At 51.0% G+C, this 21,343-nt stretch overlaps 2 protein-coding genes across 2 annotated transcripts in view; one reads left to right on the forward strand and one right to left on the reverse strand.

Annotated features, from left to right (window-relative positions):
• plekhn1 (pleckstrin homology domain containing, family N member 1) overlaps nucleotides 1-5,149 on the forward strand; it is a 34,191-nt gene extending 29,042 nt beyond the window's left edge. Inside the window, exons 7-10 of the mRNA XM_060060452.1 lie at nucleotides 601-812; nucleotides 1,985-2,227; nucleotides 3,215-3,275; nucleotides 4,321-5,149. Of these exons, the coding sequence (XP_059916435.1) occupies nucleotides 601-812; nucleotides 1,985-2,227; nucleotides 3,215-3,275; nucleotides 4,321-4,499 (695 nt within the window). The 3' untranslated portion in view covers nucleotides 4,500-5,149. The remainder of the gene's footprint in view (nucleotides 1-600; nucleotides 813-1,984; nucleotides 2,228-3,214; nucleotides 3,276-4,320) is intronic.
• A 501-nt stretch (nucleotides 5,150-5,650) lies between these two features.
• On the reverse strand, nucleotides 5,651-12,333 carry LOC132459687 (PPARGC1 and ESRR induced regulator, muscle 1). The gene is made up of 4 exons (XM_060054387.1): nucleotides 8,555-12,333; nucleotides 7,301-7,417; nucleotides 6,563-6,676; nucleotides 5,651-5,950 (listed from the first exon to the last, which is right to left on the reverse strand). The coding sequence occupies exons 1-4, from the start codon at nucleotides 12,288-12,290 to the stop codon at nucleotides 5,931-5,933; spliced, it is 3,987 nt and encodes a 1,328-aa protein (XP_059910370.1). The 5' UTR covers nucleotides 12,291-12,333; the 3' UTR covers nucleotides 5,651-5,930.
• Nucleotides 12,334-21,343: the final 9,010 nt, after the last annotated feature.

The following is a 21,343-nucleotide window of genomic DNA, read 5'->3' on the forward strand; positions in this document are numbered from 1 at the left end:
ACTCCCCACTCCCCCCTCCCTCCCCTCCCCTCTCCCCCCCCCGGTGTCTGACCCTAACCCGATCCTCCCTGAGGGGGCCACTGTCCTGATTCAAACGGCTCCTGTGCAAAGCTGAAATAAAACCACAGCCCCCCCCCCCCCCCCCCCGTGAGGCCCCCAGAGGGCGACCCCCCCCCCCCCCCTCCCCCCAGCGCAGGAATAGATCCGGAAACAATCGTTGGGCCCAAGTGGTGCTGACAGACAGACAGAGAGAGAGAGAGAGGAGCTGACAGACAGACAGACAGACAGACAGACAGACAGACAGACAGACAGACAGAGGAGCTGACAGACAGACAGACAGACAGACAGACAGACAGACAGACAGACAGACAGACAGACAGACAGACAGAGAGAGGAGCTGACAGACAGACAGACAGACAGACAGACAGACAGACAGACAGACAGACAGACAGACAGACAGACAGACAGAGGAGCTGACAGACAGACAGACAGACAGACAGACAGACAGACAGACAGACAGACAGAGGAGCTGACAGACAGACAGACAGACAGACAGACAGACAGACAGACAGACAGACAGACAGACAGACAGACAGACAGCGTCTAACCCTCTGTGCGTTCAGTCCAACAGCTGGAGCACCCCCCAGTCCTCGCTGAGCTACGCCCTGAGCTCCACCCAGCGCCACTCCGACCTGTGCCCCCCCCGCCAGCCCCTGTCCCCGCTGTACGACGAGCCCTGCACCCCCGAGCTGTACGCCCCGGGGCCCCGCCCCCTGGAGCCCCGCCCCCTGGAGCCCCGCCCCCACGCCACGGTAAGCGGGCCACGACACCCGACCCGCCGGCTACGGTTTCAGAGCCGCCTGTGTGCGTGTGTGTGTGTGTGTGCGTGTGTTTGTGTGTGGTTGTGTGTGTGTGCTTGGTTGTGTGTGCTTGGTTGTGTGTGTGTGTGTGTGTGTGTGTGTGTGTGTGTGTGTGTGTGTGTGTGTGTGTGTGTGCGTGTGTGTGTGCGTGTGTGTGTGCGTGTGTTTGTGTGTGGTTGTGTGTGCTTGGTTGTGTGTGTGTGTGTGTGTGTGTGTGTGTGTGTGTGTGTGTGTGTGTGTGTGTGTGTGTGTGTGTGTGTTAGAACTCATGCTTCCACTGATGATTAACTGATAGGAGTGAACAGGAGCAGCTTGTAGCGCTGTTGTTGTGTTGTTGTGTTGTTGTGTTGTTGTGTTGATGTGTTGTTGTGTTGATGTGTTGATGTGTTGTTGTGTTGTTGTGTTATGCTAATATTGAAAGCAACAAAACCTTTCAGAAATACAGTTACATAATTATTCAATTAAATGTGTGTTTCAACTATTAAACAATATATATCTATATATTATATATGTAACGACACAATAAACAATAGGTCAGGGATCGCATTGTATAATAGCTCATTTAATGGTACTACTTAATAAAACAACTTTTTAAAGATGGACACTATGTTCGTCATGTTCTTTTGTTAAATTAATAAATCCAATCAGGATGTATTTGATGTGATTAAGGGAGTGAGTGATACAGGGAGAGAGGCAGTGAGAAACAGACGTACGGACAGACACAAGCCGGCTTGAGAACCAATCAGAACGTGACCTGAAAGTCAAGCTCAAAGCTGAGCACTAACGAGGCTTAAGGGACCAATGAGGCGTCAGGACGAGCCGCAGAACGCCGGACGACCGGGGGGAGTCAGCCTGTAGCTGCTGGAGGCTAGGAGCCCCCCCGGCCAGATGCTAACTAGCCTGCGGCTAGCCCAGGCAGATGCTAACTAGCCTGTGGCTAGCCCAGGCAGATGCTAACTAGCCTGCGGCTAGCCCAGGCAGATGCTAACTAGCCTGTGGCTAGCCCGGGCAGATGCTAACTAGCCTGCGGCTAGCCCGGGCAGCAGGAGCCATCCTGACGATCTGCTGCTGCCTGCGTGTCCTTTAACCCCCCCTCCTCCGTCCCTCTGTCCGTCCCCGTGCAGCAGTCCAGCTGGCAGGGGTCCCTCGGCCTCCAGCAGACCCCCGCGCCGCCGCCCCCCACCTTCAAGCTGTGCACCCCCCCCCTGGGGCGGCGCTGCAGGAGGAGCCTGGTGCTGACCGGCCCCCAGGGCCGCGCGCTGGGCCTGGAGCCGGAGCAGGGGCCGCGGGGCGCCCCCGCCCCCGGCCCCGCCCCCGGCCCCGCCCCCGCCCGGCTGAGGCTCAACGCTCCTCCGGTGCACGATCAGGTGAGGACCCGAGAGAGAACACCGCCGGGGAGAGGACCAACCGTCTCTGTGGAATGTCTGCCACTCCCAGCTGAGAGAGAGTGTGTGTGTGTGTGTGTCTCTGTGTGTGTGCATGTGTGTCTGTGTGTGTGTGTCTCTGTGTGTGTGTGTGTGTGTGTGTGTGTGTGTGTGTGTGTGTGTGTGTGTGTGTGTGTGTGTGTGTGTGTGTGTGTGTGTGTGAGATATTTGAACAGGTGCGCGACATGAAATGGATCCTGTAGTAAACGTTGGTGTGTTTGTTATGGGAGGCCGTGTGAGGTAACTGAGTGTGTGTGTGTGTGTGTGTGTGTGTGTTTGGGAGGTAACTCAGTGTGTGTGTGTGTGTGTGTGTGTGTGTGTGTGTGTGTGTGTGTTTGGGAGGTAACTCAGTGTGTGTGTGTGTGTGTGTGTGTGTGTGTGTTTGGGAGGTAACTCAGTGTGTGTGTGTGTGTGTGTGTGTGTGTGTGTGTGTGTGTGTGTGTGAGGTAACGCAGTGTGTGTGTGTGAGGTAACTCAGTGTGTGTGTGTGGGAGGTAACTCAGTGTGTGTGTGTGGGAGGTAACTCAGTGTGTGTGTGTGTGTGTGTGAGGTAACTCAGTGTGTGTGTGTGAGGTAACTCAGTGTGTGTGTGTGTGAGGTAACTCAGTGTGTGTGTGTGTGAGGTAACTCAGTGTGTGTGTGTGTGAGGTAACTCAGTGTGTGTGTGTGTGAGGTAACTCAGTGTGTGTGTGTGAGGTAACTCAGTGTGTGTGTGTGTGAGGTAACTCAGTGTGTGTGTGTGTGAGGTAACTCAGTGTGTGTGTGTGGGAGGTAACTCAGTGTGTGTGTGTGTGTGTGTGAGGTAACTCAGTGTGTGTGTGTGTGAGGTAACTCAGTGTGTGTGTGTGAGGTAACTCAGTGTGTGTGTGTGTGAGGTAACTCAGTGTGTGTGTGTGTGAGGTAACTCAGTGTGTGTGACTCTCCTCCCAGCGGCTGATACCATCCAGCCCCATCTCCAGCCTCTCCAAGCTGCCCTACTGTTACTCCCCAGGTAAGCAGCGCCACAATGTGAAACATAAACACCACTTCACACAGAGCACCAACGTCTGCTCCCTTTGTTGACCGTACACAAGTGGCGCTCCCCGCTGGGAAGCTCCAGTGTCTGATCACCGAGGCCGAGCCTCCGTCGGAGCGGAAAACGTTACTTGATTCAGTCAACGACACAACGATACGTCGGTCGTCTCTTCACGCTATGAATATCTTATGTTTCCGGTTTCCGTCGGGAAAACAAAGGAACTATTCTGGTCCGAGAACGCGTCGCACGTCTGCTACTGGGGCCTGAAACTCAGCCGCTAGTTAGCTGCTGGTTAGCAGCCTCCCTAAATACCACCAAGGCCCTAAAACTAAACACGGCCTACGCACACGCTGAATGAGGCGGGGCCTTTCAGCGCCGGGGGCGGGGCCTCTCAGCGCCGGGGGCAGGGCCTCTCAGCGCCGGGGGCGGGGCCTCTCAGCGCCGGGGGCGACAGGAGGGAGAGGAAGACAGTTCCATGGGCAGGAAATGCGCAGATGTGCCAATGAAACAGAACTCTATTTGGCTTTAAATATCCTGCATGCAGGTGTTGGGGTCAGGGGAAAGCCCGGTGTAAGGAACACCGTTTGACCCGCAGTTACGACCGGGCCAGTGATTGACAGCACACAACTGAATACAGGCCCCTCCCACTAACCCCCGTCCCCAGCTAGGATGGTGGACTGGCGCTGTTTTGGTCTTCTAATGAGGGTTGGAGATCTCCGATTGGATACATAATGCACACCAAGGTTTTGGTCTTCTAATGAGGGTTGGAGATCTCCGATTGGATACATAATGCACACCAAGGTTTTCACAGGGCTGTGGTCTTTGAAGAGAAAGAGCAGCTTTAGATGGTGTGAAGAAAAGCCACAGATGTTTTCCTTCAGGTTCTCACTGTAAGACTATCCGTCGGGACCGAGGTGATTCCAATCTCATGAGCCTGGGAGTCCTTATCAACACAAGGAGAGGCTTCAAGTGTCCCTGATTGTTTTCTTGAACTAAAGTGAATTCTCTCTCCGTCGTGCAGACCTCAACTCATACCTCCGGCCCACGGAGCCAGATGACCAGGAAATGGACTACGACAACATTTGGGAATATGACCAAAACACCGGCATGATTCAGCCCACGTCTGGAATTCCGCAGCAGCGGACGGGATTAGGCTTGGGGGCCAGAGGCCTTAGCGCCATGGCAACGCAGCAGAGATAGTCATAAAACAACGCGCCGCCACCCGTCTGGACGTGTGCAAACAAAGTGATCAGTATCAGGTTATAATCAGCCTATCAGACGGCCTCGCTCACTGCCACACGGGGGGGGGTTTAAAGAGCCGGTCGTCAGGCAGAGGAATGCCCAGTGTACCCAGTGAGGGGGGTCACAACACAAGGTCATGACGGTGATCGGACACAAGCGCCGCCGCTAGACAGTAGCAGAGCCCTTTTTATATGAAGCTTAAAGACAAGCCCGAGTGCTGGATGTTTATTTTTGTACGAGTGTGTTGCGTGATTGCTGATGTTAATACTGTGAGTCATTTTGTAGTTCAGCCTATTTTTTATATTTAAGAACCTACCGTCCTGTTTCTGGCTTCTATTTTATTCGTGACTTTCTAATATATAAACCATTCCAACAAGGATCAATATGTTCAAACATTTTTTTTTTGTAAATAATATTTTATTATGCAATGACAACAGAACTAGATTGCTTGAATGTAATGGTGTTATTAACAATAGTTACTGCAACACGCAGATGTTGGGGTAGCTTGCTCCTATTTGTTTGAAGTGTTTATTTATATTTGCAAATTAAAAAAAATTAAAAAATTGGTTGACCTTCATTGTACAACTAGTTCTGATATTTCACAAAAATGTAAATGTATTTATCAATGTATGAAGAAAGTAACTATAGGTTACTTGGTTAAGCAGAGTCTTTTACAATATACATTTAGAAAATGAAGTAAAGTTAAATTAAAGATCAGCCACACGAAAATTTCATAGTTTACGTTCTACGACGTGAACAAAAGACATGTTTGTCAGTCTTAGCACGCCATCTGGTGGTAGAAATCTTCCATCATATTCAATTTCACAGATATTTCCCCGTAGTATGTCGCCCTCTGGCGTTCACGAGTAGTGAAATAAGAAAACCCCAAAAGGTGGTTACCATGTACAAGAGTCTGGAAGAGCAGATACGTTATTTAATACCACAGTTAGTCAAAAAACAATATGCACGCTATCAATACTTGATAGTGGAATTATAATGCCCTCTGCAGTAAATTCTGTCCAACGTGAAACTGGCTCATAGATGGAGTCCCCAAAACCTGTTACAAGCTATTGCTAGAATATGTGTTGACACAAAGGAGAGAGTATTTATCAATGTATAAAGAAAGTAACTATAGGTTACTTGGTTAAGCAGAGTCTTTTACAATATACATTTAGAAGATGAAGTAAAGTTAAATTAAAGAGTGAAGATCAGCCACACGAAAATGTCATAGTTTACGTTCTACGACGCGAACAAAAGACATGTTTGTCAGTCTTAGCACGCCATCTGGTGGTTGAAATCTACAATCATATTCAATTTCACAGATATTTCCCCGTAGTATGTCGCCCTCTGGCGTTCACGAGTAGTGAAATAACAAACCCCAGAAGGTGGTTACCATGTACAAGACGAGTCTGGAAGAGCAGATACGTTATTTAATACCACAGTTAGTCAAAAAACAATATGCACACTATCAATACTTGATAGTGGAATTATAATGCCCTCTGCAGTCAACGTGAAACTGGCTCATAGATGGAGTCCCCAAAACCTGTTACAAGCTATTGCTAGAATATGTGTTGACACAAAGGAGAGAGCCACAATTACAGATAATCAGTCACATTTCCAATACTGCTGTTGATCCTTTTGGTCTTTAATTTATAACTACCACTTAAAATGGGAATAGAAAATCACCACAACAGTTTACAAATTCACACAACCAACTTTTCATTCACAATCATATGTGGGAAGCCCACATATGATTGTGAATTTTAAAAGCATCATTTGACCTCACAGTGGGACCCCACTGTGGGGTCAAATGATGCTTTTAAAAACACTTTACAATTAAAGGGAACATTTATGCAGAAATCACACCTTAACCATCAAATGATAAATATAAAACAATGCTGATAAAACAATTTCCAAAATGGAAACTTGTCGTCATGTTAAGAAAGCATAAGGTGACACTAGTAATGACATTGTACGCCTATGTTAAATAAATAATCCATAATACTACAGAAGTACTTCACCGCTAGGTCCTTCCAGGGGGGGCCGACCCAGAGCAGCATGGTTCCTGGAACGCTCCCTTGTGCGTTTCCGCAGGTATCCAATGGCAGACAGGGCGCTTACATTGGCTAGAACAACTGTTGAGAGGGACAGACATGAAAAGGTCAAGCTAAGCAGGACACAGAAATATTAGGCAGCACTTCATTAGGATTACCTCAGGATTAAAGTGAGACCCCATCGCAGGAAAAACAACTCAAAAACAGGCAAAGGTTACAGGATTACTTAACTGAGAGCAGAACACACTAACAGGTGTACATACTCATCAACACAAGGTGGAAGCAATTCCACTAACGACACACAGGGAAAAGAAGCAGTGCATGCTGGGTAGGCACTGGATTAGAGTTGACACAAAATCTCAATACTTGATGGATTACGAATCAAGAAATTATTAGTTGATACATAAGGCCTTCTTTTGAAGTACTTCATATCAATCATATGAAGACTCCTAGTAAAGAGTCATATTAGTTCAATGCAAAACACTTTTAAATATATAATTAGTATAAATGAAACAATAATTGTTCTGTATCCTTTGAATTATACATTCAACAATCTTTTATTAAATTGCTGTGAAACTGCTTGGATTAGTCCAAATCGAAAGTCTCTGGTAGAGATCAACCAGAAACCAACCATGGGTAGGTTTCTGGTTGATCTCCACCGACGGGGAGTTAAACCTCAGCAGGCCTCACTGTGCAGAAACCTACCAGCCTTCCAGGCGTCTCCTACATGTGGATCAGCGGACTTCAGCACCCACGAGGCGAAGGCAATGCAGACCAAGCACATATCTGAGTGTCTCAGAGGGACCAGGGACCCTCCCAGGGCTGTAGGACAGGGGACAGCCTGTCTCAGAGGGACCAGGGACCCTCCCAGGGCTGTAGGACAGGGGACAGCCTGTCTCAGAGGGACCAGGGACCCTCCCAGGGCTGTAGGACAGGGGACAGCCTGTCTCAGAGGGACCAGGGACCCTCCCAGGGCTGTAGGACAGGGGACAGCCTGTCTCAGAGGGACCAGGGACCCTCCCAGGGCTGTAGGACAGGGGACAGCCTGTCTCAGAGGGACCAGGGACCCTCCCAGGGCTGTAGGACAGGGGACAGCCTGTCTCAGAAGACGCTTCGGATAAAGCCACTGAATCAAATGTTAGATCCACGTCATTAAGGAGCAGGTATGTAAGGCATCTTGTCCAAGGTGGCCTACAGTAGCCTGTGTATACAGGACTTTGGATTAATATCAAATACAATCATACCACTTACTATAAAATGGTACAATTAAATAAAATAAACAATCAAAAATCTAAATTGTAAATTCAAAAGGATTCATAATATTGAGGTTATGTTCAGAGGGGGATCCAGACTGAACGCAGTTACAATCTGAACCACAACGGCTTCCTCCTTTGATGTAAGCAAAGCTGCAGCCCACATCTTCTTCGTCTGAGGCTGGAGAAGGAGCCCCCTCCCTCAGAGCTGGGCGCGCCCCCAGGGGGCTGCAGAGAGGACGGCACGGACAGACCAGGGCAGCCAGGGGGTAACGGATCCCCCCAGCTGGCCCTGACCCCCTGACCCCTCACTCACTGCAGTAGCTCCCATGGGCCAAGGACCTGTGAGCGTCTGAGTCATCAACCCGGCTGGATTCAGTGCTTTAGAACAGGAATGATGGACTTGGTTTGAACTTTTTTAGGCAGTAACTTCAACACTATTTTATGACCTTTTTCATCTGTATGGATTTGGTCTTTTAATTTTTTGTTAAACAATTTTAAGTTTGTGAAATAAAGTTCAAGCCAAGCGTCCCGTGCAGCTTAACCAGGGCGTCATGTGGAAAGCAATGCTTACACTATATAACTATTTATAAAAAAACGAATTATTAGCATGACAATGACTTTGAATGAGTTCATTCCTCAGACTGTGCGTTAAGAGGCCTGGATATCGGCAGGGAGACATGCAGACGGAGGCAGACGGGCTCACGGGGATGTGAAGCGGCGGACTGGAGGTCATCAAAGCTGAACGGGTTCAGCTGCCGGTAGACCCTCTCCTCAAAGTGGTCCAGCTCTGGCTCCGGGACCAGCCGGTCGTGGTGGTCCAGAGCGTCGATGGATGAGAAAACCCGACGACGCCTCTGCACGCTCCCCTGGTCCCCAGGGGTCAAAGGTCCGGAGCTCTGCGGGGTCCGGCTCACGGGGCTGCTGAGACGGATGTTCCTGAGTGAGAACGTGGGGCTCCAGAAGAGGTTCTTAGGAAGGTCCGTGTCTGTGAAGAAGTTCTCATAAATGTCTGTGGAGGCCTCCGGAGGCTCGGCGGTTCTGGGGCTGAGGCGGGTCACCACCCGTACCAGACCCCAGCCGTCACCCGGGTCCTCCTCAGACTCTGAAGAGCCATCGGAGGAGGAGGGAGAGGATAGGAAGTGGTCGAAGGCCTCCGGGTACTGGAGGTATCTGCTGGAGGAGCGAGAGCGAGAGAGGACGGGCACCGGCCGGTCGGTAGGTCGATCCTCTGTCCGGTCGAAAGGGTCGAAGAAGCTTCCGCAGTCAAACTCGGAAAAGAATTGATCGTACGTCTCCGGGACGGTATTTCCACAGTAGATTCCTGTATCTTCTGAATCCGGTGGCTTTGGATTTGATTGCTTGCCCCCAAAGAGGCACTTTAATATAGCTGGGAGTGAGATTCGGTAGCTCTCTGCTGGCGTGCCCTCAGAGAATAAGGATGAGGACGTGGAGTCCGTGCCGCCGTCGCCACGTGGCCTTGGTACGTCTGATAAACATTCCCTCTCCAACTCGCTCTCCTCCGGAAGAACTGCTGCCAAAGTCGGAACGTTCCGCATCCGGCCGAACTGTTCAGCGTTCATAGCGTGCAGATTGTACACGCTTGTGTTTTTTAACATGGGTCTGCCATGCCTTTCCTCGCTGCCGGCAGAGAGCTGGGGTCGTGGATTAGAGTCAGAGGTCAACACCGTGTCCTCAGGGTTGATCCCAGCCCCCGACATCCCAGGGAGAGGCTCCCCATCCCACAGGACATCCAGCGAACCCAATGAATCATGTCTGCTAGCCGCAGAGTTCACCGTAGCCTGCTCCGAATCAGTAACTGTGGACCGCGTTGTGACCTCGTCTAGCTGAGGGGTGAAGTAGCCTGAGTCCGCATTGCCATTCACGTCCGCCTCCTCGCTCTGCAGGAGAGGCGAGAGGGACAGAGGCAGAGGGCTCACGGAGATCATTCTTAAGCCCAAGATGTCGTTTATCGTTAGCCTCTCCATCTCGTTCCAAAAGGAGGACATGGCGAACACTTTGTTCTTAGAGTCCGGTGCGTCACTCACATCCCCCCCCGTTTCAGATGTCGTGCCAGGTCCCTCTATTGGACCTTTTAGTTCTGATGGGTATTCTGACGCATCTAGCCTTTCAGCCTCATTTATAGCTTTGTCTCTCTTATTTGTATCCAAGACTTGTGGAGTATTGTCCGACATATCTGCAATATTCTGCTCATAATTGGATGAATCTGTGCTGCAATGACCCCCATGGTTCTGCGTTAACTGAGATGTATCAGTTGCCATTGGCCTGTTATTTAGTAAACCTTCTAAGCTTATTGAAGAATTAGAAGATATTTCCTCAGAAGGAAAAGAGCTTGGGGGACAAAAATGAACGGTTACTTTATGTGTTACAGGAGATTGAATTCCCACTGTGGAGGTATTCCCTGAACATAAACTAATCTCCGGTATTGTCTCAACATGTTGAGTATCTGGTGATGTGTTTTCTGCATCAGGCGACACTTTACTGAAGTCTAAAATAAAATGACTTTCAACTGGATTATCGACAATAACTGAACAGAGTCCCATCTTTAAATCTTGGGTCAGCACTTGTGCATCAGGACCAATCATAACTATGGTAGACCGGGGCAGGTCTGAGCTACTGAGTGGAACCGTCTTGCGACCGTCTATTTCCAGCCATTGTGTATGCTGTGCCTCTCTAGGACACTCTGTAAGGTTGTCTCCGCCAGGGAATCCCGTCTCTGCAGCCAAGTGTGACCTTTCTTCATCATTTTGAGCAGCTTCCATCGTTAAAGCATTTGATTCTCCACCATGTGAAATGCTGTTGCTAGAAGGATTGGCCTTGGCAGCACCACTATTGATGCAGCTCCTTGCTGCAAGAGAAGGGTTCTCCTCATGGGGCTGCTGGGGAGTCCCCCCATGATCAGCAGCTCTCTCGTCTCCTGACAGGAAGCTGCTCTCACAGACAGACTTCAGGGTCAACGACCCCGGGGTTAGAGTCAATCCAGTCGATGTGGTCTGCAGCGAAGGTACTTCAGCCTGTAAATGTGCGGCCACATTAGCACAGTCAGCCGGTGGCGGTGCATGATTGTCATCAGCCAGACGGTGTGTGCAGAAGGCTTGGTGACTGATTGTCTTCGCTCGGGGGCAGTGGAGTGCGTTGCACTGTCGATCGCTGATAGAAGCACTGGAGAATGCTAGGCCATCAGGATGACCTGGTAAATGACCATGTTTATTGTCAGGCAGGGGAGTCCAGGGATAGCTGTAATCGGAGGGGTTTTCTATCAAACAAGATGTTTGGGTTACATCTGTACTTGGGAGTGAACCTGAAATGGGTTCCTCGCCCCCCCGGACTCCACTGTGGCTCCTTGATGAGCGTGGATCTGTCCCGGTTCTCCGAGCACTCTGCACCTCCGCCTCTGTGCTCAGCTGTCCTCTGAGATCCCTTTTCTCCAGCAGAGAGATACATCTTCTCTTTCTCTTCTTCTTCTTCCTGCTATAGTCTGGCTGGGGGCTGTCTCTCCCGGTGTTCCCGTTTGGAGAGTCTGTGTCTAGGCCCGGTAGCAGAAGATTAATGTTCACTTTTTGTAATCTTTCATCGACTGCCACCCCTGCAACGCTACAGAGCGTTTCCATGTTAAGGCTTGGTCGTTGGTGATCTGCGTCGGGCCAACGTCTACACGTCTCTGAGCTCAGCGCTCGGGCCGAGCCAGGGGTATTTCCTAAACAGATGAAGTCATCGCAGGGCCCCCGACACAGACGGGGCTGTCTGGACTTGTGTGGGGCGGTCGTCATCATGTCCTCTTTGACGGGTAACTCTGTCTCGGGATTAGTCAGTTTGTTAGTCTCTGCACGTGAGCTACCGTCTGCTGCCCCGGGACCTGCTTCGGAATGGGCCCTGTCGTTCTTCATTGTGTTTATGTTGATGCCGCCCCCGGTCGTCTGCGTTATCTCTGTGCCAAGTGCAGTCTCCCCCCTGGCAGGGAGAGGGGCCGACCCCAGCGCCGCCCCCCTGGCCCGCGGCCCGGCGCTGCTCCGCTCCTTCTCAGGTACGACCTCAGCTCGTTCTTCAGGTCCCTCTCGGCCGGGCCCGGCGGGCTCCTCGGGGCCGGCGAGACGCCCATGCCTCTCAAAGAAGGTATGGAGGGCCTCCAGGTGTGTGTCCCCCTCCCTGCCAGAGAGGACGCCCGCCCCGCCCCCCAGGCTGTGTTCACCACCGTCGTGGTGCGCGGGGGGTCCTCCGCGGGACCGGGGCCCGTCCTCCACGGGGGGGGCGGCCTCTGTGAGCCCGGGGTTCTGATCGATGGGCCGGGCCGCGGCTCTGCACGGCGTGTCGTCGGGGACCCCCCCCCGGGCCCCGGGGCCGTGGGCGGGGGGGGGAGACGGCGGGCCGGACTGGGTGACGCTCCCCTGGGTGACGCGGTCGCCGGGCTCAAGGGGGTCCATCCAGGGCCTCCTCACCACAGCAGGCAGAAGGAACTGAGGACAAATTAAAACTTTGGTGTAAAAATGGATTAGTAAATAATTTGTAAGACTATGATACATTTATGTGGATGCCTTTCCGTGCATGTTACAAGAACATATGTTTCAATAAAATGTACAATTGTAATCACTGCAAGCGCACGTTAAGCAAAATACATTATTTATATTATATTACTTAAATGTATCCAAATACATAACATATAACCAACAAGTGCTCAGTGTAAATAGCTTTCCAATACAGGCCAGGTTTACCACAAGGTTAAAAGTTTCCATATAGACACGATTAGCCTGTTTAATGGAGTACGTGGTCGTCATAGCGACGAGCCGGCCACCTGTGCACCCCGACCTACCTGTTGGAAGGCGGTCTGGGCTGCAGTGTTCTGTGTTGGGGTGTTCCCTGCTCAGTGTTCTGTGTTCTGTGTGTTCTGCGTCCTGGTGGTCTGGGCTCAGTGGTCTGTGTTGGGGGGTTCTGGGTCCTGGTGGTCTGGGCTCAGTGGTCTGTGTTGGGGTGGTCTGCGTCCTGGTGGTCTGGGCTCAGTGGTCTGTGTTGGGGTGGTCTGCGTCCTGGTGGTCTGGGCTCAGTGGTCTGTGTTCTGTGTGTTCTGCGTCCTGGTGGTCTGGGCTCAGTGGTCTGTGTTCTGTGTGTTCTGCGTCCTGGTGGTCTGGGTCCTGGTGGTCTGGGCTCAGTGGTCTGTGTTGGGGTGGTCTGCGTCCTGGTGGTCTGGGCTCAGTGGTCTGTGTTCTCTGTGTTCTGCGTCCTGGTGGTCTGGGCTCAGTGGTCTGTGTTCTCTGTGTTCTGCGTCCTGGTGGTCCGTGCTCAGTGGTCTGTGTGGGGGGGTTCCGCGTGCCGGTGGTCCGTGCTCAGTGGTCTGTGTTGGGGTGTTCTCTGTGTTCTGCGTCCTGGTGGTCCGTGCTCAGTGGTCTGTGTTGGGGGGTTCTGGGTCCTGGTGGTCGGTGCTCAGTGGTCTGTGTTGGGGGGTTCTGGGTCCTGGTGGTCCGTGCTCAGTGGTCTGTGTTGGGGGGTTCCGCGTGCCGGTGGTCGGTGCTCAGTGGTCTGTGTTGGGGGGTTCCGCGTGCCGGTGGTCGGTGCTCAGTGGTCTGTGTTGGGGTGTTCTCTGTGTTCCGCGTCCTGGTGGTCTGTGCTCAGTGGTCTGTGTTGGGGTGTTCTGCGTTCAGGGTTCCACGCTGCAGAGCTCTGGGAGGGTCCAGAGCCTCTGAAAGGCACGTGGTCCTGGGTGTGCGCCCGAGCCATCCAGTGAGCCCCATGACGTGGTATATATATAGAGCCCTGACTCGGATCAAGTAGTATCTGCCCAACGCTTGGTGGGCCGCTGTTCCATTCCAACAGAGGTCTAAGGTTACAGACCTTTTAATAGCCCCCCTACCCACCTTCCCCGCCATGAAAACGAATATCACTTATTGTGACCAAAAATATACAAGGTCCCTATCGGTGAAGTGTGTGTGTGTGATCAGAGGTGTGCAGGTTCCAACTCTGTGCATCGTCATGAGAGGTGTCGGAGGGTCAGCTGACGTCGGAGCACAGAGGATCAGTATCTCGCCACGCGCCGGACAGCGTGCAGCCAGAAGGGCCTTCGGGAGTCGCTCCACGTGGCCGGCTTGTGACGCGGGGGGGGGGGGGGGGGTTCGTCTGACATCACAAGACCTGCTGGGTGATGGGACGCAACCTGACCTCAGGGAGTCATCTGGGGCTCGGCCGGAAAAGGGAAGGCTTGTGTTCAATATTGTATTACGTAAGGTTCATGATATATATAAATATAAATAATATTACAATCTAAAAAATATTAAATAATAATACTGAAATAATAGTTTGATTCTTGGCTGTTTGACTGGATAACAATGAACAGCGTTTTCAACTATGAAGTTGTAGTTCTTTGTGTCTCTTATCCTTTTTCAGACTTGATATTATAGAATGAAATGCAAGACTTTATGAACAGATTAGCTGGATTTACACCGGAGCACAGATGTTGCACTGGGACCTGTTATCAGCTCTGCGGGGAATCCGCCATTAGGCAGCTCTGCTAAACTGAGGCCAGGCCTAATCTTTTGTTTAGAGCTATCAGTATGTCTCAGGAAGACAATAGGATTACAGGTCCCTCCATGCTGTCAACCTGTCACTGACACTAAAAGATATGGAGATAACCTATCCGCCATGATCTCATTAGAAACTGTTAAACTGTTCCCGACATATGGCTAATGTACTGTTAATTGCAGGTGAATGTAATGACTAACGACAAGGATAATGTCTTCGGTTATTTAGACCAAAAACATTTGGACAATACACTTTGGGCTCTTCCCAGACAGGGCATGACAGGCAAGCGCCAAGACACCATGTTTCAGATTTCCAAACTTTTGCAAAGTTCGTCATAGCAACTTAACATCGCGACATTAAAATCTTCTTGAACTAACAAAGGTAAACACACACACACACACACACACACACACACACACACACACACACACACACACACACACACACACACTCGCTGACCCGGTCTCACTGTCTTCAGCCTTCTATACAGTTAGAGTTTACATTGAGCACTCCACTTTCACAGGCTTTAAACCCATCGCCATTATTACACTCATTTCCTTCACTATGGTTGTTTATGAGAGAACAGACCCTTTAATGAGCTAAGCCCCCCCAGCCCGGGCTGGGGGCCTAAGAGGGCCCTTACCATTCATCAGCTGTGACAGAGGGACAAGCCCAGGCCTGTGTGCTGAAGGCACCTGGGGCTGCAGGGCCTTTCTTCTTCTTCTTCTTTCCCGGGTGGGATTCTGTTTCATCAACAGGATTAGCCCCTCGTGGGTCCGTTCCTGGCATTAAGATCGGAATCTGTTTGGACTCCCCGCCGCGGCTCTGATACTGTGGAGGTCTGCCCTGGTCGCTGACCACGTCAGACGGGCGGGTCAGCGCGGCGGTAAACAAAGGCCGGCGGTACGCACAGCGCTCCAGCGGGCGGGGTCGCGGCGTGTAGACAGAGGGGAGGGGCCTGTTTCCAGGCGTCGTGGGCAGTGGCATCCTCGGTGTCAGACACACAAGCAGAGGCCGGGTCTTAATTACAGCAAATAAAGATGCACAGCCACAGTTTGGGCAGGGGACATCACAGAGGTCTAGGGCCGCCACTGAGGGGCCTTCTGGGGCCGACTCGGTACAATGCCACACAAGGTGTCTCAGAAAGCGCCGCTTGTAGGCGTGAGTGTAAGCGCGTTGTCCTGAGCCTCCCGCCATACTTTATGTATAAACCAGGACGATTTTCAACGTTTCTTTAATTTAACCAGGACGATGTTCAACGTTTCTTTAATTTAACCAGGACAATGTTCAACGTTTCTTTAATTTAATCAGGACAATGTTCAACGTTTCTTTAATTTAACCAGGACAACGTTCAATGTTTCTTTAATTTATAAACCATGACAATGTTCAATGTTTCTTTTTGATTCAAGACAACCAGAAGATGTTTTCAGCACAGGGGTCTGCAGGGTGTTTAGTTGGCAGAGTCGTTAAGTGTGTATTAGCCTACTCTAAATGGTTCTTAGGGAAGACAGAGAATAGTTTACATAATTGTTTCACTTTTCAGGGAACAAATTAATTAATTAATTGCAAGCTAGATATAGGTTAGCCAGACCATTTAGGCTAAGATATCCTTTATATGATGGCATGGCAGACAGAGAACCGAGGAATAATCAGAGCTTTGTGAATTAATCCAATGCATCTCTGCATCCCAGAAAGAAATACATACCATATTTGTAGTCAATAAAATGTAATTTCGATCAAACAATCTATTCTCAGACTTGTTGGTCAGCAACATGCAATCAAATGCGGCTTGGTAGAGAGACATAATGTAGCCTGTGAATGTCTTGTGACGGTGAAACGTATCCACCGCCGCTGTGTGTTTAACTTCAGTCTGTCCCCAGTGAGCGCGACCCTAAAGGCATAGCGGGGGATTACGCAGGCGGACAATGGGGGGATTTGATCGGTCGCTCGCGGCGAGATCACGCACGTGGGATCAGCGAGATACAAACCCATTACTGTTGTATTGGATCTCAAATGTCACCCGAACACAGCATCGCACGGACAAAAGATCATGTTGAAATCCCGAGGTTTGTTTGACCGTAAGACGTTGTCCAAACGTAAAACAATTTATTCCCAAATCTATACATCAATGAATACTTTAAATTAATTGTTCACTAAGAATTGTATTATGCGAACGTAGTGTAGTCATGAATATTATCTTACCTCTGAAGTGGCCTTTGAATGTGCTTTGTAATGTAGATGTTCTCGAACAAATAGAGTAGAAAAAATATCTACCAAGAAACGGAGGCAGTTCCTCTCTCGTCCACAAGATGACGGAGTTCAGTCAGCAGAAAGTAACTCAAACTCCAACTGACTTTATTTTACGCTGTCGAGTTAGAATTATACATAATAAACAGCGATTAGACAACGACAAATAAAGTAATACACACTCATTTTTATTTTTTCCATTCAAAGTTTCTCCTGAACAGTATTCCTGGTCATGATTTCTCATCATGAATCTTGTCAGCAGACACCTACGCTTAATTTACACTTAAAGACGTTTCCAATAATTTCATCCCATCAAGATAAACACGCTGTTGATGACGTCTTTTCCGACATCCAGACTCAGACAGTCGGTCGAGTTCTTCTCTCGTTAGCCTTAAGGCGGTCGCGCTTCTGACCCACCGTCCGCAGTACGCCCGCCCCTGACTCAATCTGTTACAGATTAGATATTGTAAAGCACGGCCAAGTGGAGACCTACACATTAGCTGAGGAGAACAGTGCACAGTAAGGGGGATTCCGAGGCCGGACAACACAGCGGTCTGTGCCCGCTGTGTGGTGTCACTAGTCTGTCTGGGGACCCTGCAGGCCACCTATGGGTGCTCTCCTCTTTCATCATGGAAACGTAAACATGTTCTCCCTCCAGTCCCCACCGTCAGCTGCGTGGATTAGACACACAGACACACAGACACTTACTGTTAGAGACACGCACACAGACACACAGACACCCTGTTAGAAACCCTCTCACTGTTAGGACCACTGCCTCTACCACGTGTAAGAGTTTTATCGCTGTGTTGAATGCAGGGTTTTAGGAGTGAAGCCGTTCTTCTTGTGTGGGACATTAATCACTTTAGTTCGACATAATGGGAACAACTATGCGTGGAAGCATAAAACTCGACCACACATGTGACAGTCAACCCGAGGAATTCTTGGAAAGAAAAACCTAATGTATTGAATTTTGAAAATGGTGTTAGTGAAAATTTTACATGATTGGTATTTGTTTGCATTTTGCAACAATTATTGGTGGACCAGACGCCTCATACATTATGGAAGCTAAATACTAAACAGATGTTTAATTCACAAGACATAGTGATATAACCTTAACCCCCTGACATAACAGAGAGCTTGATGTCATTCAACAACAACTGATTGTAGTTATTTATTTAATTTCCGTACAGCGGTCCACCGTCAAAACACCTTGTACTCCGTCTCCCTTGGTGCATCAGTGTTTTCACTCTCCTCTCATGGATTAAACTTTTTCCTAATTTCTGGTCCCAGACGGACAGCTGGAAGCCGGCTGACCAGTGGGCAGGGATACCCATACTGGGAGCCCGCCGACCAGTCTGCCGGGGTTACCCAAACTGGGAGCCCGCCGACCAGTCTGCCGGGGTTACCCATACTGGGAGCCCGCCGACCAGTCTGCCGGGGTTACCCATACTTGGAGCCGGCCGACCAGTGGGCGGGGTTACCCATACTGGGAGCCCGTGGGTTACCCACCCTGGGAGCTGGAGGAGAGGAGGAAGGAGCCCAGAGTCCTCCTCTCTGTGGACTCCGGGTTAATGAGTTATCTGAGGACAAAGCCGGAGCGAGCTCCAGCGCCGAGGGAGGAGGGCCAAGGCCTTCCTCCCGGCCCGGGGTCGGCGGGGTTATCAGCCCCCGTGCAACAATAGGAAGTGGTACGACCCGTCACACGGCTCCTCCATCACTCTCCTTCCGGCTCCCCTCCTCCCCCCCTCCTCCTCTTTGGAGGGCTGTCAGCCTGTCTCTCGTCAACGCTGATAAAGTCACCCCTGGACTGGGCTGTCACCACTCCCTCATTTAGCCAGGGCGGTGGGGGGGGGGGGTAGGGGGGGGCCTGGACCATTTAAAAAGCCATTTGAGCTCTCAGGATTGTGAAGCTGAAGGTGTGTAGTTGCCCCCCCCCCGCTGGCTCCTTGCGGCTGTGACCTCGCTCTGCATATGAGTATCAGAACGGAACAACCTGACAGAGATACCGGTAGCAGATAGGACTACACTGAGTACCTTACTGCAAATGGGCAGCGGCGATATTGGCCCTTTATTCATTCATTTAGCCCAAGTCCATCTCAGTATGTCAGTTTAAGCTCGCACATGTGTGTTTTTGTGCGCACGTGTGTGTGTGTGCGTGTGTGTGTGTGTGTGTGTGTGTGTGTGTGTGTGTGTGTGTGTGTGTATTGCCCGGGCAGCCCTTCTCCGTCTAACTATTCTCGGTGCCAACACGGTGCTGGTATGGACACTGGTATGGCCACTGGTGTAGATACTGGTATGGACACTGGTATGGACACTGGTGTAGATACTGGTATGGATACTGGTATGAACACTGGTATGGATACTGGTATGGATACTGGTATTGACACTGGTATGGATGCTGGTATGGACACTGGTGTTGATACAGGGTGCTGGTATGGACACTGGTGTTGATACAGGGTGCTGGTATGGATACTGGTGTGGATACTGGTATGAACACTGGTGTGGATACTGGTATGGATACTGGTATGGATACTGGTATGGATACTGGTGTGGATACTGGTATGGACACTGGTGTGGATACTGGTATGGACACTGGTGTGGATACTGGTATGGACACTGGTGTGGATACTGGTGTGGATACTGGTATGGATACTGGTGTGGATACTGGTATGGACACTGGTATGGACACTGGTGTGGATACTGGTATGGACACTGGTGTGGATACAGGGCGCTGGTATGGACACTGGTGTGGATACTGGTATGGACACTGGTGTGGATACTGGTATGGCCACTGCAGTGGCAGGTCGCTGGTGCCCGACCCCCTGCTACATCTTCCTCACTCTCCCTTTTGGCAGGAAGACAGCCACACATACAGGCTGTAAAAGCAGACGGTAAATCACCACCGCGCTGCCCGCCACCTCCTCACTGACCCCCAGACACACCCAGGACAGCACTGCAGCCCCCCCACACTGAGTGGAGGGCTGCTTCAGCCCCTAACCTTCAGTCCCAGGTCTGTATTAGCATCTCAAAGCAGAGCCAGGAGAAGGGTGGCCCTGGAGCCTTATTTGCAGTTTGAAGTTGTTATCTATTGTTTGAGTTTCACTGGCACTCGAAACTAGCACGTTTGTCCCCACTTCTCAAGCATATTCAGCTCAACACTAACAGAAACACAAATACCACCGTGTAACCATGGAAACTCTTGGTCGGCTCTCGATATGGCACTGGATGGCTGGATTTAGAAATGTATTTTTTTACTAACATCTCCTGCAGTAAACCTCCAAACAGTCACACCGTCGCCCCGGCCGAGTGCAGGGCTTGTTTACTTCCTGTTGACCGGCCCAGTTCAGGGCTTGTTTACTTCCTGTTGACGAGGATCACCCAGCGTGCAGACGCCGACCCCCCACTCAGACCCGGGCCCCCCCCCCCCCCCCCCGGAGGCCCCCTACAGCTACCTCCCTGACGGTTGGTTTAAGCACCGTTGATCAGCATGGTAGTTGGCCCGGCGGCCGTTGGTTCACTGTGCCCCCCCCCCCCCAGGGCTGAATGGTGCATTCTGTCGCCGGCCCTTCACATGTTCTTTAACTCCATTCAGCCCCGCCAGGTTCACAGCCTCTGGATCAGGGAGCGCTGAAAGGCCTTCAGATTAACCCTGCACAGGACGCCCAGCGCTGCCCGCCGCGGGACGGGGGGAGGCTCCCAATGAGGGGGGGGGCGTTCACAGCGGGGGGGTCGCTGACGAGGGCTCCCGGCCAGGCCCTGTATGAGGGTCTGGCTGGGAGGGAGGGGGACCCTCCAGGGGAGGACCCTTCACACGTACGGGGCCCCGGGGTGACGTCAGGCTCAGGTAACGCCAGGCCGCTTGAGGCCTATTGGCCGGCTGTTGCCACAACAGAAGGGTCGCGCGTCGCGTCGCCGCCTAATGAGCCGCGACCAAAGGCGGGAAACGCTAACAGATCAGCGCCGCCGCCGCCCTGGGCTGCTAAACCCGCGGGCCATTAGCTAACCATAAGATAACATGTTGTTATAATTAAACCCAGCGCCGGGAGCCGAGGTAGGGGGCGGGGCTGCGTGGAGAGGTGTCGATGCGGGGGGGGGGAGGGTGTAATGGTTAGTCGTTGGGCATGGGGGGGGGTGAAGAGAAGCGTGACTCTGAATCATCTTGCCGCGATTAGACTTCAAGGAGGTTGTGAACGTTGTCACTTGTCCCGACATGAATGAGTGTTTTTGTGCTGACACTAATCATACACTGGGCTGATCCGCAGTCAACACTCGGACGGCTCAGGGGAGCCTGATGCCGTTACTGCTAAGCTTCACCGTTTGTTTCTGAGACTAAACTACACTGTTTGGATTGACAGCTACCGTGGTGCATTTCTGCTTTTTCAAATTAAATACGTTGTTAATCACTGTGATCAATGGTTCTTGGTTGATTTAAGGTTGATTTAAACAGTTGTTTTCACAGTAGTGATTGAGTCATTGTTATGGCCCATGGACCATAAAGCAAAACAGGGGGACGTCTTTCCAGAAACACAAATCTGAAAGAGTGGGAGAAACAACCAACCAACACCTCTGAGTCACAGGGTGAACAGGCTCAGCAGTCCCGTGATGCACTGCAAGGTCTTTCATTGATGGTCCAACCTGTCGAACAGCACTGAACTCCCAGTGGTTCCACTACTGATACTCAGAAGAGACAGGAGAGGGGCTTAAGGACAGAGGGGTGCCA

The sequence above is a fragment of the Gadus macrocephalus genome, chromosome 1 (assembly GCF_031168955.1).
Source record: "Gadus macrocephalus chromosome 1, ASM3116895v1".
NCBI classification, from domain to species: domain Eukaryota; kingdom Metazoa; phylum Chordata; class Actinopteri; order Gadiformes; family Gadidae; genus Gadus; species Gadus macrocephalus.

Bases quoted from the DNA above. Each gene is read 5' to 3' on its own strand.
- LOC132459687 (XM_060054387.1), bottom strand. From the start codon at position 12,290: ATGGACCCCCTTGAGCCCGGCGACCGCGTCACCCAGGGGAGCGTCACC. The intron at 7,418-8,554 runs GTGAGCCCGTCT...CCTGTCCTACAG, and splicing joins GTCCGCCGCTTCACATCCCC to CCCTGGGAGGGTCCCTGGTC. The intron at 5,951-6,562 runs GTGAAGTACTTC...CTGCTCTTCCAG, and splicing joins CCCCCTGGAAGGACCTAGCG to ACTCGTCTTGTACATGGTAA.